Source organism: Vicugna pacos, chromosome 11 (genome assembly GCF_048564905.1).
Source record: "Vicugna pacos chromosome 11, VicPac4, whole genome shotgun sequence".
Lineage (NCBI taxonomy): Eukaryota > Metazoa > Chordata > Mammalia > Artiodactyla > Camelidae > Vicugna > Vicugna pacos.
Window position 1 is genome coordinate 41477170 of NC_132997.1, and position 15698 is coordinate 41492867.

The following is a 15698-nucleotide window of genomic DNA, read 5'->3' on the forward strand; positions in this document are numbered from 1 at the left end:
CAATAATTTACTTTCAGTTTGTAATTCTCCTTTGCAGCACTCTCCCCACTTATCAATAGAAGACAGTTAATGAGTTAGCTAAATATTTCAACTACATGTGCCTCAACAGAAGATAAACACTAAAACAGCCTGGAGCTGTCTTGACCACTGTTATCCTCAGTACTTTGCACATAATGTTCACTCAAATATGTTCAGTGAATTGATGGATGCCTTCCACTGGGGGCCAGACGAAGAATGGCATCATAATGATAACAGAGAGAAAACTGAATGTCTACAGGGTTTCCACAGACTTGGTTTAAAAAGTTAATTACTGAATCTTTAAAATTTTCTGCAGTGTTCTGATGTAGGGGTCAGCAAACTTCTTAAAGGCCAGGTAGTAAATATTTTAGGTTTATGTGCAATATACAGTCTCTGTTGAAACTACCCAGCATTGCCACAGTAGCATGAAAGCAGCCACAGACTACAAGTTAAACTTTACAGATACAAAAATTTATTTACAAAAGTAGGTAGGCAGCCTCAAAGTTGTAGCTTGCTGGCCCCTGTTAATATATCCCAAGGAAACAGGAGACAGAAATCAAACAAAGCCAAAAAAAAAAAAATCATCATTTTAAACTCATAAAGAAGCTTTTCTTGAAATACCATACAAACTTCCCCAAACTCTGAACTCAAAATGGGTTGGTATATACTGTTATTCAGTAAACACATGGCACCTTCCTTTAATGGTCACAAGTGTGTCTCCTCTCTTAACCTGGATCATGAGTTTCTGCCAAGGTAGCCAACAGTCTCTTTCTTCATATGCATTTCTCAGTAACTAGCAGTAGCACACAGCGGAAATTAAAAAATATATGCTGAACAAATAAAAAATGAATCAAAAAGAAGAAATATATAGAGGCTATATATTTAGCCCTTTTCCCTATCTTTCCCCCAGTCTACTACAGTTCAGCGTAGAGATGAATAAGAGAGGAAGCAGATGATCTGAGTGCTTTGTTTTGATTTTCAAAAATAGATATTCTTCAGTAAGACTGCATATGAACCATTTCCCCAAAGGCTGACATCTGATAACAAACAGAAAACCAGAGGACAAAGCAAACAGATACAGTGATCCACCCTTATCCAAGGAGTATGTTTTCCAAGATTCTCAGTGCATACCTGAAACCACAGATAGCATCAAATCCTATATATGCTATTTTTTCCTGTACATACGCACCTATGATAAAGTTTAATTTATAAATTAGGCTCAGTAAGAGATTAACAACAATAACTAATAATAAAATAGAACAATTATAACAACATACTATAATAAAAGTTATGTGAATATAGTCTCTCTCTCTCCCAAAGTAACTTATTGTATAAATTTAATGCCTTTTCCATATTAACTAAGTACTTATCACCCACTGCGGCCCTAACTCTTGGCCAGTTTGAGGTATGAGAACAAAACTAGCACACATTTCTTTTTCTTTCTTCACAACTTCACAGACAGAAGATTCATCGTTACCTAGATTGTAGCATCCTCGGCATACAATATTTTTCCTTTCCTTATTATGTCAAGAACGTTCACCATTTCATTTAAGAAAGCACTTTTCAGCTTCTCTTTGGCATTTCCAAACTGCCAACATCACTCCTCTTGGGCCTTGGGGCCATCATTAAGTAAAACAAGTTACGTGAACACAAATAGTGTGATACCATGACAGTCAAAAGTTCAGCCATGAAAGTAGCCTTATGGACCACAGACCAAAATTTGAGACTTTTTTCTAAAATGAAATAATACTAGTTAAACATAAATAACATGGAACTTAATACTGATTCAAGATCTATGGTAAAACCTGAGGGAAGGGTGACATTAAACATCATAAAATGAGAATTTTACAAAGTAAGTGAAAAATTTTAAATATAATTCACATCACTGGTCCTTTACTTATCCAGGTTCCTAATTTCACTTCAAATTGTAAGCAGGTTCTACCCTGGGACAGGTAGAAAGATAAATAAGACACAGAAGTTCTTGCCTTCAAAAGTATCCCAGCGTAGGTGGAGAGGCCAATACAAAGTGGTACACCACAAGGCAAAACAAAGTGCTAAAACCAGGAGGAAGCAGTATGATTGGAAACAGAGGAGGGAGTGATCATAACTCAAAAGAACGATTCACTGACTACTTACTAAGTCACTATTAGTGCAAAAAAAAAAAAAGATGAAAAGCAGCAGTTTTCAATATCTAGCAGGAAGAAGACAAGCAGAAAACCAAGGTGTGCTTTACAAGTTTTCTGAGGTCTCATCATTGAACAGTTAACCCTTAGCAGGAGGGGAGAGAGCAACAGTCTGAATATAGCCTTAGAGGATGAATAAATGTGACAGGCAGAGGAACCATGGAAGAGAGCATGAGCACAGGCAAAGGCACAGCATGGGTGCATTTGGAGAAATAAAATCATGATAGTCTTTATGTGGAGATGCAGGTAAGGCCGAAGCAGAACGATAAAGGGTCCCTGAACACAAAGATTTAAAGCAATAGCAGCATGATCTCACTAGAGTTTAACAAAAATGGTTTTGAAAGTGGTATGAAAGGCTGTTGAATGGGGTGGAAAACAGGAGATAATATATGTGAATACACTTCAAAAAGATTAAAGCATGCCCAGTCTCTCCCTTAAAGCAAAATAACCCAAGCTAAATTACATGAGCGTAAGATCACGGATACAAAATTAGAGAATAATTAAAACTTCATCGGATCGCCTCTAAAATTCAACATACAACCAAATATGACAAATGCAAACCAAATTCGATATTCTGATATTCCTCTGCTACATGTTTGGACTACAGGAAATTCCAAACGTCAGTGCAAAAAAACCTAGGGGACTTCTATTCTCATATAAATTACTGCCTAGAATACTACAACATTCAACATACACTTAAGTCTCAAAAAAGTCTACCAATGTCAGTCACCAAGGCAGAAACCCAAATCTAGCCAGTTGTTCCTTAATAAAATACAGGTAAAGAAATGTGTAATAAAATGTGTTAGTTAGCATCATGGGCATAACTATTTACTGGTATGTGAAAAGCACTCAAAGGAGAGGGTTTTTTGGTTTTTTAACCTCATGTTATAACCCAATTTAAAAATAGTTCAGAAACAAGCTTTGCACTTAAAAAACTGTCTAATGATCAAACAGGCACTGGTACCCAATTTTCAGATAGGGTGAAGGGAATCATCAGAGTAGGTACACTCTACCTGACATAAAATGGTACTCAGTAAGGAGAAGCTGCCATTACCCTTATTAATTGCCGTTATTCATTTTCCTTAATGAGACTGTCTTCCAGTTGACTTTGGGTAGCTGAAGTTTCTAATGGAAAGTTCATTTTGGTAAAGTCCAGCACAATTAATAACTGGATATAAAAAGATTCTATTTAAATGATAAAGAGGCTAAACCTGCTTACTACGTGAAGATAAGTCAAGGCTCATAAAACAGGAAAATAAAGCTAGACACAGGGATTATCCTGTTCAACTTTGCTTCTTTCGCTTTCTATAAAAATCCTTTCCCAAAATAAGAGCACTCCATGTGATGACTTAAAATTATCAATCCCTAAATATTTTAGTGTTAGGAAATCCGTCATCATGACACTGTAACTCAACTCTTCTACAATGAGAAGTCTTACACTCATCACAGCATTGTACCAAAGAAGATTCTGAGTATCATTCACTGCTTATGACAGTGGAAAATGTTTTTGCCTAAAATTGTGCCCATAAAATATGATTCTGACAATATCTGCCAGCCAAAAAATGCTGTATTTCACCTTCAAAAAAGTTAAATACCAATTAAAAGTTTACTGAGTTTTAAAATGTTCAGGGGAGGGGATAGGTCAGTGGTAGAGTGCCTGCCTAGCATGCACAAGGTCCTGGGTTCAACCCCCAGTACCTCCACTTAAAAAATAAGTAAATAAATAAACCTAATTACCTCCTCCCCTAAAAAAATATTTTTTAATAAATAAATAAGTAAAAAATAAACAGACTATTTTTAAATGCTCAGTTATCCTCAGTAGATATAAAGCTGAAAATCAAGAATATCAGACTAAGAGTATAACAGTAAACTAGTTCCCAATCTATCAATATCAACTAACTCAACTCATCTGAAATTCACCCAGATCTGAAATAGGAGCTAGTAACTAGTCCATAGCTACTTTAAAGGATTATTACAAAAATATAAAAAATGATGAATAAAGAGGAAACTTCAGATGGATTAAAGTCTTAAATGTAAAAAAACAAAAAATGAAAACAATGAGCTCTTGCTATATCCCTGGCATTAAGCATTTTACATGTATGACCTTATTTAATGCTCACAACAATCCCATGGGGTAGTCTGAGATGATACTGAAAATACTCAACAACCATTATCACATGGCTGTTACAACATTCAGGCATGTATTTTCCAATATCAGCTTTGGAGGTTAGGTACTGTTACTATCTCCATTTTATTTTTAAAAAAGTAAAAGAAAGAAACAGAGAATCCAAAGATATGCAGCTAGTACATGACAGAGAAGGGAGTTGTAATCTAGCTTTTCCCAGAGCCGTGCCTCTTAATCATTGTGCTATATTTTGCCTCTCAACGTGGCTTAGAACTCATTGTTTAGAAGAAACTCACTGTTCTGTTTACTACTAAGATGCTAATAAATGAATTATCTACTACATTAATAAAGCCTTCTCTTTAAGAGAACCCATGTATATATTATGGGAAAGAAAGGACTGAAAATCAATGCTCAAGTTTTCCATGTCAAGAATTTTGGAAAAGAAAAACAAAATTAAACTAAAAGAAAGTGGAAGGGAGGAAATACAGATATAAGTCAAAAATCAATAAAACAGAAAAAAGTAAACAATAGAGAAAAATCAGCAAATCCCAAATTTGGTTCTTTGAAATGAAGAAAAAGAGGCAACAGCAATTACCAATATCAGGAATAAAAAGGTGAGTTAGTACTCACTATAAGACCATGAGGATTTAAAAAAATAGGATAATCCTGAACAACTTTCACCAACAAATGACACCTTAAATGAAATGGACAAATTCTCAAAAACCAACAAAAAAGAAATAGACATAAATTTTAATGGACCAATATCTATTTTAAAACTTAAATGTTATTAAAATCCTTTTCACAAAGAAATCTCCAGGTTCAAAAGGTTTCATTGGTGAATTCTTTTAAATATTTAAGGAAGAAGTTACATCAACTGTATATAAAATAAACGCTTTCAAAGTGTTCAAAAAGGTAACATTTTTCAGCTCATTTATAAAGCCAATATAATCCTGATACCAAAATATGACAATACCACCACTCCCCAAAAAAGAGGAAAATTATACAGCAATCATGCTTATGAATATAAATGCAAAAAACCAAAATAAATTATTAGGAGATCAAATTGACAGCATTTAAAAGGACAATACATCACAACCAAATGCCAAATGAATTTGTTCCAGAAATGGAAAGGTGGTTTAATATTTGAAAATCAAGAAATTCAATCTACCACACTAATAGAAAAATTAATAATAACTTGACCATTTCAATAGATGTAGAGAAAATATTTGGTAAAAATTAACATTCACTCACAACAAAAATTCAGCAAATAAATTAAAGGGGAACTTCCTTAATCTGATGAAAGAATCTACAACCTTGCCCCTCAACACACACACACACAGAAATTTTAATGGTGAACTATTAAAACTTTCCTGAAATTCTACATTCTCCATCCATTTCCTGAATCACCATTTCAATTCAACATTACGTTTGTTGGAGGTCCTAACCAGAACAAAAAGGATAGCGATGGGGGACAGAGTCTTTGCAAATGGAATCATTATATAGTATATGTAGAAATTCCAAAAGCATCCACAGGCAAATTATTAAAACAAATAAGTGAATTTACCAAGGTTTCTGAAAAACTGGTTCAAAATACAAAAATCAAGTATACTTACATACAAACCAAAAACTTAGAAAATAAAACTTCTAAAGTGGTACCATTTATAACAACAAAATAAAATAGCTATAAATAAGGCATATACATATAAAATTTTACAGAAAAGTATACAACATTAGCAATAAATACTTCTCAAAGTTCCAAATAAATGGAGGAACAGACCTAATTCATAAAGTGAAAGACTCACTATAGTAAATGTCATTTCTCCCCCAAATTGATCTATAAATTCAATGCAATCCCATTCAAAATCCCTGCAGCTTCTTTGTAGAAATTGAGAAATTCCTTTTAACATTTAAATAGATTACAAAAAGCCAACTAGAGAAACCCTGGAAAAGAACAAAGTTGTAAGATTTACACTACCAGCAGTCAATACTTATTTTAAAACTACAATAATTAAGCAGTGTAGCATTGACACAAGATAAACAAAGAGACCAATGTACTAAAAGTGAGCCAAAATATATATATAGTTACTGAATTATAACAAAGATAACCCTGCAGTAGAGTAGGGAAAAGATGATGTTTCCAAAAAGAAAAAAAATTAATCTTGACCTCTGCCTCACATCATGCACAAAAATAACTCCCAGATAGCTTGTAAATCTAAACATGAAAGGTTAAAAAACAAAGCTTTTAAAAATAAACATTGGAATACATCTTCATGACCTTAGGGTAGACAAAAAATTCTTACAGTTCAAAAAGTATTAATAATAAAGGAAAAAATGGTAAATTGTTAACTTCTATTCTTCATAAGGTACTGTTACAAGATGTAAAAGCAATCCACATATATAAACTGTATACACATACATGGGTATACGTATGTACATGAAAAATTGATATCCAAATATATGAAGGATTTTTACAAGTCAGTTAAAAAATACATACAGCCCAACAGAAGGCACTTCACAAAAGAGGGTATCCTAATGGCAAATAGTCAAGCAGTTATTACAAAACACAAGACAAAAATCTCAATGCAATACTACTATACCCCACCAGAAGAGCAAAACTACAAAAAGACAGACAACACCAGGTATAGACTAGGAAGTGGAATTTCTGGAAGGCTCACTTACTGCTAGTGGGAGTGTGAACTGGTTACAACCACTTCGGAAAACTAAAAGCATCTAGAGATACGGACATAAGTATAACCTATAATCCAGGGATTCCTCTCCCACATATTTTACAAACAGAAATGCATAAATGTTCACCAAAAAACATAATGCAAAATCTTCAGAGTAGGAGCAATAGCCAAAAACCAGACACAACCTAAATGTCTACCAACAGTATGATAAAATAAGTTGTAGTATATTCACACAATGGAATATTATGTAACAAAAAGAATGAGCAAACTACAACTAATAAATATGCACACAACATTGATTGGAAGAAGCCAGACATAAAAAGCACATGTCTGTAACTCTACTTACATTGGATTCAAGAATAGGCAAAACTAATCTATAACGATAGAAATCAGCACAGTAGTTGCACCTGGGGCAGGGTTGGGGCTGGGTAAGAGAATGACCAAAGAGCACAGGAAATATTCGGGTGAGATGAAAATACTCTATATCCTAAATGTGGCTGATTGTTAAACATTTTCAAAATTCCCTAGCTGTATACTAAAGACTTGTGCACTGTATTATATTTAAATGATACCTCAACAAACCACTGATAGTATTTAAACAAAACAAAACAAAAAATAGTCTTGATTCTAGATAAGTGCTATGCAAACTATTTGTTAGGGTCTGTGACAAGATAAGGAGCTTGTATCAGACTGTATATCAAGACACTGCTTTCTTCAAAGAGAAAGTCAGCTGAACTAAATAATGGGTTTGAACTACACTGTTTCAGCAGTAGACATGGTTTACTAACACTCTAGTGAAAGCTCCTTATCTGGACCTGGACTGGAATGAGCACTGCTGCAAGGAACAGCCATGGTGGCGCTGGTCGGGGGAGGACATGAGATCAGGAAATGACTGGTGAGAGGCAATGAAGAGACAAAGAAAAATGAGAATGTGCTAAAGTTCTTCTGGTGTTAAGTCAGATAAACTATTTTAGAAAAAAAAGAGAGAGAAAGAAGAAACAGAAAAAGACAATTTTAATAAAAATATAAGATGACAGAGTGAATCCAAGTATTTCAATAAATGCAAACAAAGAATTGAACTCACTGGTTAAAAGAAAAAGACAAAGACAGATTGTACTGTTTTAAAATAATAGTCTATTAGTTATACATCAATAAGGCTGATAGTAACAGGTTGGAAAATATATAAATAAAACTGGTAAAATTCTGAAAAAAAGAGGCCTTAAGACAAAAAGCCTAATGAGGATTAGAGAGGATAAACAGTGACTAAAAGTCCAATTCACCAAGGAAACAATTCTGCATAGCTACATACCTAACAACATTAACTTAAAATATAAAAAGCAGAAAATGATAGCACTTCAGAGCAAAAATGGTAAATCCATCATCATAGTACATCTCAACACACTCTTTTCAACTTTTGCCATCAATTCTCCATCCTTTCTCAGTTTTCCTCTTAGCTCTGAACAGAATGACACAGAGACACTGTTTTGTTCCAAAGCACAGAAAGAACTTTTGTTGCTTCCCATTCCAAATACACAAGCCAAATGATCACGGAGGAACTTCACGTATCTTCGAGACTAATGGGCAATCCAGGTGTGTCCTGAAATCTTTTAGAAGCTATTTCATCATTTAAGTTACAGGAACAGTGAACTACCCGAAAAATATCAGGTACTGAGTGGCTTACTGCTGCCATCTGCTGGACACAATGCTCATTTCCACTTCAATCATATTAACTTAAAAAGTCCTAGGAAGAAAGCATATAAGGCCCTAAACTGCAGTCTTTTATGAACTTCCTTTATCTAATGAGACAGAAATGCTGACTCTGAATTAAGCATGTGTCCTCTCCATGTTTGCGCAACTTAACGAGTCTTGGGTAACAATATTTGTATTTTCCAAGTCACAGGTTTATGAGTGCAGAAAATTACATCATCTGACATCCATCTGTAATTTAATATACACACAAAGACTACCAAACTTCCCATACTACTACTGGAAAATCATATTTTATATACTGAGCAATAACAGGAAGTAACTTTAATCACATTGACCACACTTCACTCATATGGCATATAGTCCACATTACTTGCAATGTTTCTTAATATATGCATGTATAAATATGTGGCAAGTCTCATCCATATCTGGTTGCCTCACCTTCCAGGCACACAGTAAAATTACACTTCCTGCCCATTCCGTACGTAAGATCAGTTTGGGTCAATATGTTGTGAATAAAAGTGCCATATGCCACCTGCAGGCCAAAGCCAGTAACTGCAGGTGTGAGACCCTCCGCCACTCACTACCAGTGACAAGGGGCCTCAAAAGGAGTTGGTGAAGCCCCCAACATCAAAGCAGCTTAGAACGCTGAAGGCTGTTGCCCTAGAGAGTTGTCCAGCTCCACCACAGACTTTTCAAGAGTAAAAAATAAGCTTTTATTGTGTTAAGCCACTAAGAGCTGGCACTGAGAATGCGACGTCAGCACAGCCTCGACCAGGGTTTCTCAACAGCAGCACTACTGACATCTTGGGCTGCGTGATTCTTTGTTGTAGGTGCTGCCTTGTGCATTACAGGACACAGGTAGCAACCCCAGTGTCTACTTATTAGTTGCCAGGAGCACCCCTCAGTGTGACAACCAAAAATGTCTCCAAACATTGCCTTCCCCTACTTTGAGAACCACTAGCCTAGCTAAATCTGAATGGTACAGTGCGTCTGTGTGTGTGTGTGTGTGTGTGCGCGTGTGTGCATTTATCTATGTACAGTTGATCCTTGAACAACATAGAGAGTTAGAGTACCGACCCCACCCAGAGCAGAAAATCTGCGTGTAACTTACAGTCAGCCCTCCACACCCACAGTCCCTCTGTATCCACAGCTCTGCATCCACACATTCAACCAACCATGGATCGTGTAGTGCTGCACTATTTACTGAAAAAAATTCACATAAGTGGATCCACGCAGTTCAAACCCATGTTGTTCAAGGGTCAACTATATTAGAAATATGTGTATATGAAAATATGCTTTATTCAGTATTAAGACCAAATGTTTCATAAGCCCTTAACAGATAAGAACTCCCATTTTCTCAAACTAGGAGTTAATTCATAAACTTAAAAATTCCAATCAATATCCCAAGTCTCTCAATAGGAAGGCAAACAAAACGTTCCAAAAGGGTATATAAATCCATACATACTATGCTGTTCATCTCGGAGGACTCATAGCTCCCAACTGGGTGGATATTTCCAATGGGCTCCAAGCCCTCTTCATCCCACATGTACGTCCCATCAGAGCTATCAGATGGAGAGAGTTCAAACGAAGAACCAGCTCTGTAATCTGTATCTGGTGAAACCAAGTTATTCCCAGATGTATGTTTTGAACATTCACTCCTGTCTTCAATTGATTTTTTAAGAGAGACAGAAAAAAAAAGGTTATTAATTCACAAAAATATAATTATTTCTCAGGTTCAGAAAATACAAGCTCTAATAATCTGATATGTTACAGCAAAAAGTAGCCCAAAAAAAGCCTACGTAACTAGTATTTTCTAAATCGAGATAAAAAAAGTCAAGACACAAAATCTTAAAAATAACCTGTTTCCCAATAGACATAAAGAAAATTCAGAGCCATCTTTCACTTCTGTCATATTTCTAGAAATGTAAGCCTCATATGTTTTTAATATTTCCTAAGATATTTATTTTTAAGGACTGCTCAGGAAACTCCTTACTCTGTATTATCATTTAACTGCTGCCTCCTTATAAGGAAATTACTTGCTCCAGCAGTCACTCCTAACTAGAAGACTTTCCCACAGTAAAGAGTTTATGCATGTCTTTGGGGAGGGCCTGCCTAGTCCTTTGACCAGACTGCTTGCCTACAGTCAATCCCTCAGTTTGTTCTTTTCTCAGGCTAGATATGCACACACATTTTTTCCCAGCTTTAGCACCAGGATAACCAAGTATAAGAGGAAATGTGTAGCAGGTGTTATATCACTTTCCTCAAATAAAAAAATAAATAAAGCTCCTCTGAATGTATAACTAGTAAGTTTGCTAAGCAAAAAATCTATGTCTTCCTTCAAATAAAATGAACATTGCCTAAGATTAAAAAAATTAATTAGATTGGATATAAAAGTTCATTTACCCTTTGGTACAGCTTTATTCTGAACAAATAGCAGTGAAGGGAGGAGATGCTTTAAAATGGCTTGCTATTGACTGGAGGAAGCAGAAAAAAACAATTTTGAAGCAGGTAGGATGTGTATGATAGTCAAAGAAGAACAAAAGTAAGATACTTTAGGGAAGGCTGTTTTTATAGATATTGTTTTAGAGTGAAAAACAGGAACGAAAGTCACAAGGAAGGCAAACATTGCCCCATTCCAATTTTATCTAGATCCATCCCTCCAGGGGGATGTTAGTATCTTGGAATCAATCAAAAGAGAATCCTAAGTGTAAATTCAGTTATATTATCTAGGAGGAGAGCAAAAAAAAAAAAAATTAGGACATTAATATTTACCAGAGACACTTATATCAATCCATTCATCAGTTTTACTGAAGGATTTTTCATTTTCCTTGGGGGTATCAAGTATATCCTTTGGTGGTACAGTTTCATGCTTTTCTTCTTTGAGAGAAATTTCTTCTGGAGTTATTCTAGTTCTGTTGGAGTCTTCTATGTCTATAAAATCATCACTAAAGTCTTCACTTAAATCATTTTTATCAGAAGATGACAGAGAAGACAAGGAAATGTCATCCACATCATCACTCAGGTATCTAATTTTAGCATCGTGCTTCATGGTCTGGTCATTTTCTGTTCTATAATTAGCATTTTCAATTCGTTCTTGGTTTTTTTCAGTAGCTCTGTCTTTAGCCACAAGGGCAGCATCTTCCTCTATACACGCGCCAGCAGGTGAATTTTTATTGCCATCAACTGTGATAGTCCCAGAAAATGGAGGTCGGCTTGATTTCAGTAGAGAGGGATGAATCATCCTATAACCCAAAGTGGAAGTCACACCCGGACCATTCGGTAAAGCCAGCTTCTTTCCACCAGCAGCATAAGGCCTGTTAAACCCATACCCTAAATGTTCGTTCCCATTGAGTACTTCTGACGGCCGGGAATTTCTGGTTAGCATACTTGACCTCAGAGGCACTCTAATGGGTAATTGTTGGCTCTGATAAGGCTTTGTAAGATCTGCAGCTCTATTGAAGGAATGTGATCTGGTTATAGATGAAGGTGGAAGGAATGAATTCTGAATGGAATGTGAAAAACTTTGTGACCTTACCATTTTTTCACAAGCAAGAGATTTAATATTGTCTAGGGATTGTGCTAAGCTTTCTCCAGAACTGTTGCGGGTGGCACAGGAGTTTGCTCTAGGCCTTTGGATGCTACCAGCTGACCGGTTTCCATAAAAGCCATTCAACTGTGACTTTGGAGCACTGACCGAAGCATATGAAGTCCTTCCTAATAATGTGCCTTTGGTGAATTTACCCAAATTAGATGGTCCAGACAAAGACTTTTGGTTTAACTCCTCTGTAGATGACACAAACATAGTGGGTGGCTTTACTAACTTTGATGTAAGTAAAGAAATACTTTTCAGACCTCCTTTTATCCCATTTCTATCAAACATTCCTTGAGCAGGTGCATGTTTTTCAGGATCAGTTACGCTATCATGTGAACTCTGAGTACTGCTAGGCTCTTCGGGACTTTGCGCACTGAACTGGTATTTATTTGCCGCTCTCCAATTAAATGAATGGGATGACGAACAATCAGAGCCATTACTTTTGATGTAACTTTTGGCGTTGCTACTCTTGGAAGTTCCCAATAAATTAACAGGTTTCCCATTTGGCATTGGCTGCAGTGTACTTCTCACAGATTTTGCTCCATACTTTGGCAACTTGGAACCCAAAAAAGTCTTGATTTGTGTTTTTTCTTCCATGAGCTATAAGGTGCATTTGTTCTTAAAATTTGACAGAATCTGAGGAGACAAAAAAGTAGATTAAACATTCCTAAATAAGGATAATTACATGGATTATTGCACAGTATGAATGCATATTCTTACATAATTAAATGCACCAAAGGCCATAAGCTACTCATGATTCCTACAGAACTCAATAAATACTGAATGCACGAATTAACAACTTTATGTTAGAAGAAAACAAAGAACATTTTTGTAAACACTTTTATAAACTTGGGCTATGAATGATGATAGCAAAATCAAGAAATAATAAAATTAGACTACCAAATCTGTATTAAAAAAACTTCTATAGCACATCTTCCAATTTCCAATCCAAATTATTTTTTCACTTTGGGTAATATTATCTCCTTTAAAAATAAAAACTTGTGATTTGTTGTTGTTGTTTTTAAAGCACACATGAGCTTATAAAAACTGGGATACATTTTAAAACTTTCATTTTTAAATTTATGAGAAGGATGTAGGTAAAGAACAGAACAGCACCAAAAAGAGTCTTTTGGTATTAAGAGCTGACATTATCAGCTGTCATTTTAAGCAACTACCTCAAAAGAATTTCTATCCAGCAATATAAACATGCACTACAGTTAGTGCCAGGGTAAGAAGTACAGTGAGTTAATAAACATTGATTAGTCCATTAATCTAACCTCTCAATTTTATTTTAGAGACAATAAAAAACAACAAACACAAAAAGATTCAATGAACAAACGAGAGCATAAAACTAGAAACCAATGTCTTCTGTTTGAGTAATTACTTAATAAATTATATCACATGATGAGATTACAAAGATGAGATAAAAACATTAAAATGTCCTAATATTAACAGGAATATAATACGGTCACTACACGCTCACTGCAGTTATACAAAAATTTTGTAAGACCACACACAAGAGCAAAATTCAAATAAAAGAAAAATGCATGCCTTGGGGTCGTTGATTTTTTTAGATACATATATATAGATCTTAAAACATGGTCTTTAATTTGTTGGTTTTGTTTTTTTAATTTAAAAAAATCGATTTCAAGTTGTCCCTGACCTTAAGAATTAGAGGCTTTCTAGAATACATACATCATTAATTATGTCTGAAGTAAACATTCAGAAAACCATACAGACTTTCAAGTAAAGACAGTGGAGTGAAACAGAATTACAGAACTTCCTACCCCAATAACTATAAAAAAGGACAGAATATACACACACTTGTGTGTGTGAGTGTGTAATTTTTCAGCCTAAAAATTTTTCCATCAAACAAGAAGATGCTTAAACTAAGAACCTCTAAATTTTACAAAGTAGTGGCCAGAAAAAGATTCTGTACAGTGTGGTCTGGCTCCTAGTCTGATTATACTACCTAGAAGCAGTAATGATAAAAATTTGGTGAGTTAATAAAACGTGAAAATTTTAATAAATACTTTCCAGTTTGGAAAGAAATACCCAACAAGGCATGCCCTAGAAAAGCCCAGAATACCTTTAGCACAGAAGCTCTGAAACGTCAGCTGAGGCAGTGTGGCTACCAGAGTCTGTCGACTTCCAAGGTACTCTTCTGAGTTGAGGGAAGGGACTGAAACCTCTAGAAATGACCTACACCCTCCGCAGGATGGAACAGGGCCAGTACAGGACACTTAACAAAATCTAAGGAGACGGGAGAGCCTGGGGCCCCAGGAGAGCTCTCCTGCCAATGCCACCTTATACCCTTCAACTGCAGAGACGCAGACAGAGAATAACACAATCCGCCCAAAGTGTGTATTGGGGGGGTGCAGTCAAAGGAGGAGACAAAGTCACGGCTAAGCTGGGAAAGGTGTCAAGGAGAATTCATCCACGTTAGGGGAGATACAGAGTCTTGACTTCGCCATCCAAGTCAAGAGGGTGAAAGGAGAGAGACAAATAATGACTACAGCACACAGAAGAACCTCATCTGAAAGAAAACATAACACAAGAAAATAAGGGAATCCCCAGTGAATTCTCTGTAACAGAACAACCTAGTAAAAACATACATTTAAAATCAAAAGCTCAAAGATTAAAAGACAAAACAGGTACATCGAAAAGAAAAGTTATGGAGCTAAGGGAATCAATCAGGAAGAACAATGAATCTGAAAAAAAGCAAGAAAAAGAACCAAAGACTGAAAACAAATAAATGGCAAAGGGGAAAATCTAAGACAACCTAAGTATTGAGGAGAAAAAAGGACAACGATACCAAGGCAATTAGATAAAATATGTAGGACAGAGACTGAAAGATAATTAGTATTCCTGAAGCAGAATAACTAAGCAAATAGAAGAGAAAAAGCAGGCAGACGTAATAGAAAATATCCCTAAAAGAAAGGTGGAAAAAAAAATCTACAGAAGGGAAAGAAAAATACACTAAACCATAGGTCCAAATACATATCCAAATTAAACTAATAAAATATCAAGGATAAAGAAATAATTCTACAGGAATACAGACTGAAAAAAATTTACTTTGTAAAGAAAATGTTAAGACTTTAAAATAAACAAAAAAGATCCTTCCAATGAAATGCTGCAGCCTCTAGAGATAATTAAAACCTACAGGAATTGTCATTGGGCTATTTTACAATTCTGTAAAGATGGAGGTTAACATGTAGAAAACTAATGGGAAAGCAAACAATTCTTGTCTACAGACAATACAAATCAATTCTGCCCATTTCAGTTGGCTTCCACCATGGCGGAAAAAGTCAGTTTTGCATCCATTTGCAAATTCACTTCAATATTCCCGATCAGTAAATGTACCTATTCTTTACTTACATTCT

The 15698-nt window shown here is 35.4% G+C and overlaps 1 protein-coding gene across 3 annotated transcripts in view; it reads right to left on the minus strand.

Annotated features, from left to right (window-relative positions):
• Positions 1-15698, minus strand: part of CCSER2 (coiled-coil serine rich protein 2) — a 120659-nt gene that overhangs the window by 80591 nt on the left and 24370 nt on the right. For all 3 annotated transcript variants that reach the window (XM_072971186.1, XM_072971187.1, XM_072971188.1), the window contains 2 exons: positions 11496-12951; positions 10189-10385 (listed from right to left, as the gene is read on the minus strand). In XM_072971186.1, coding sequence (XP_072827287.1) covers positions 10189-10385; positions 11496-12912 — 1614 coding nt within the window. In that variant the 5' untranslated portion in view covers positions 12913-12951. The remainder of the gene's footprint in view (positions 1-10188; positions 10386-11495; positions 12952-15698) is intronic.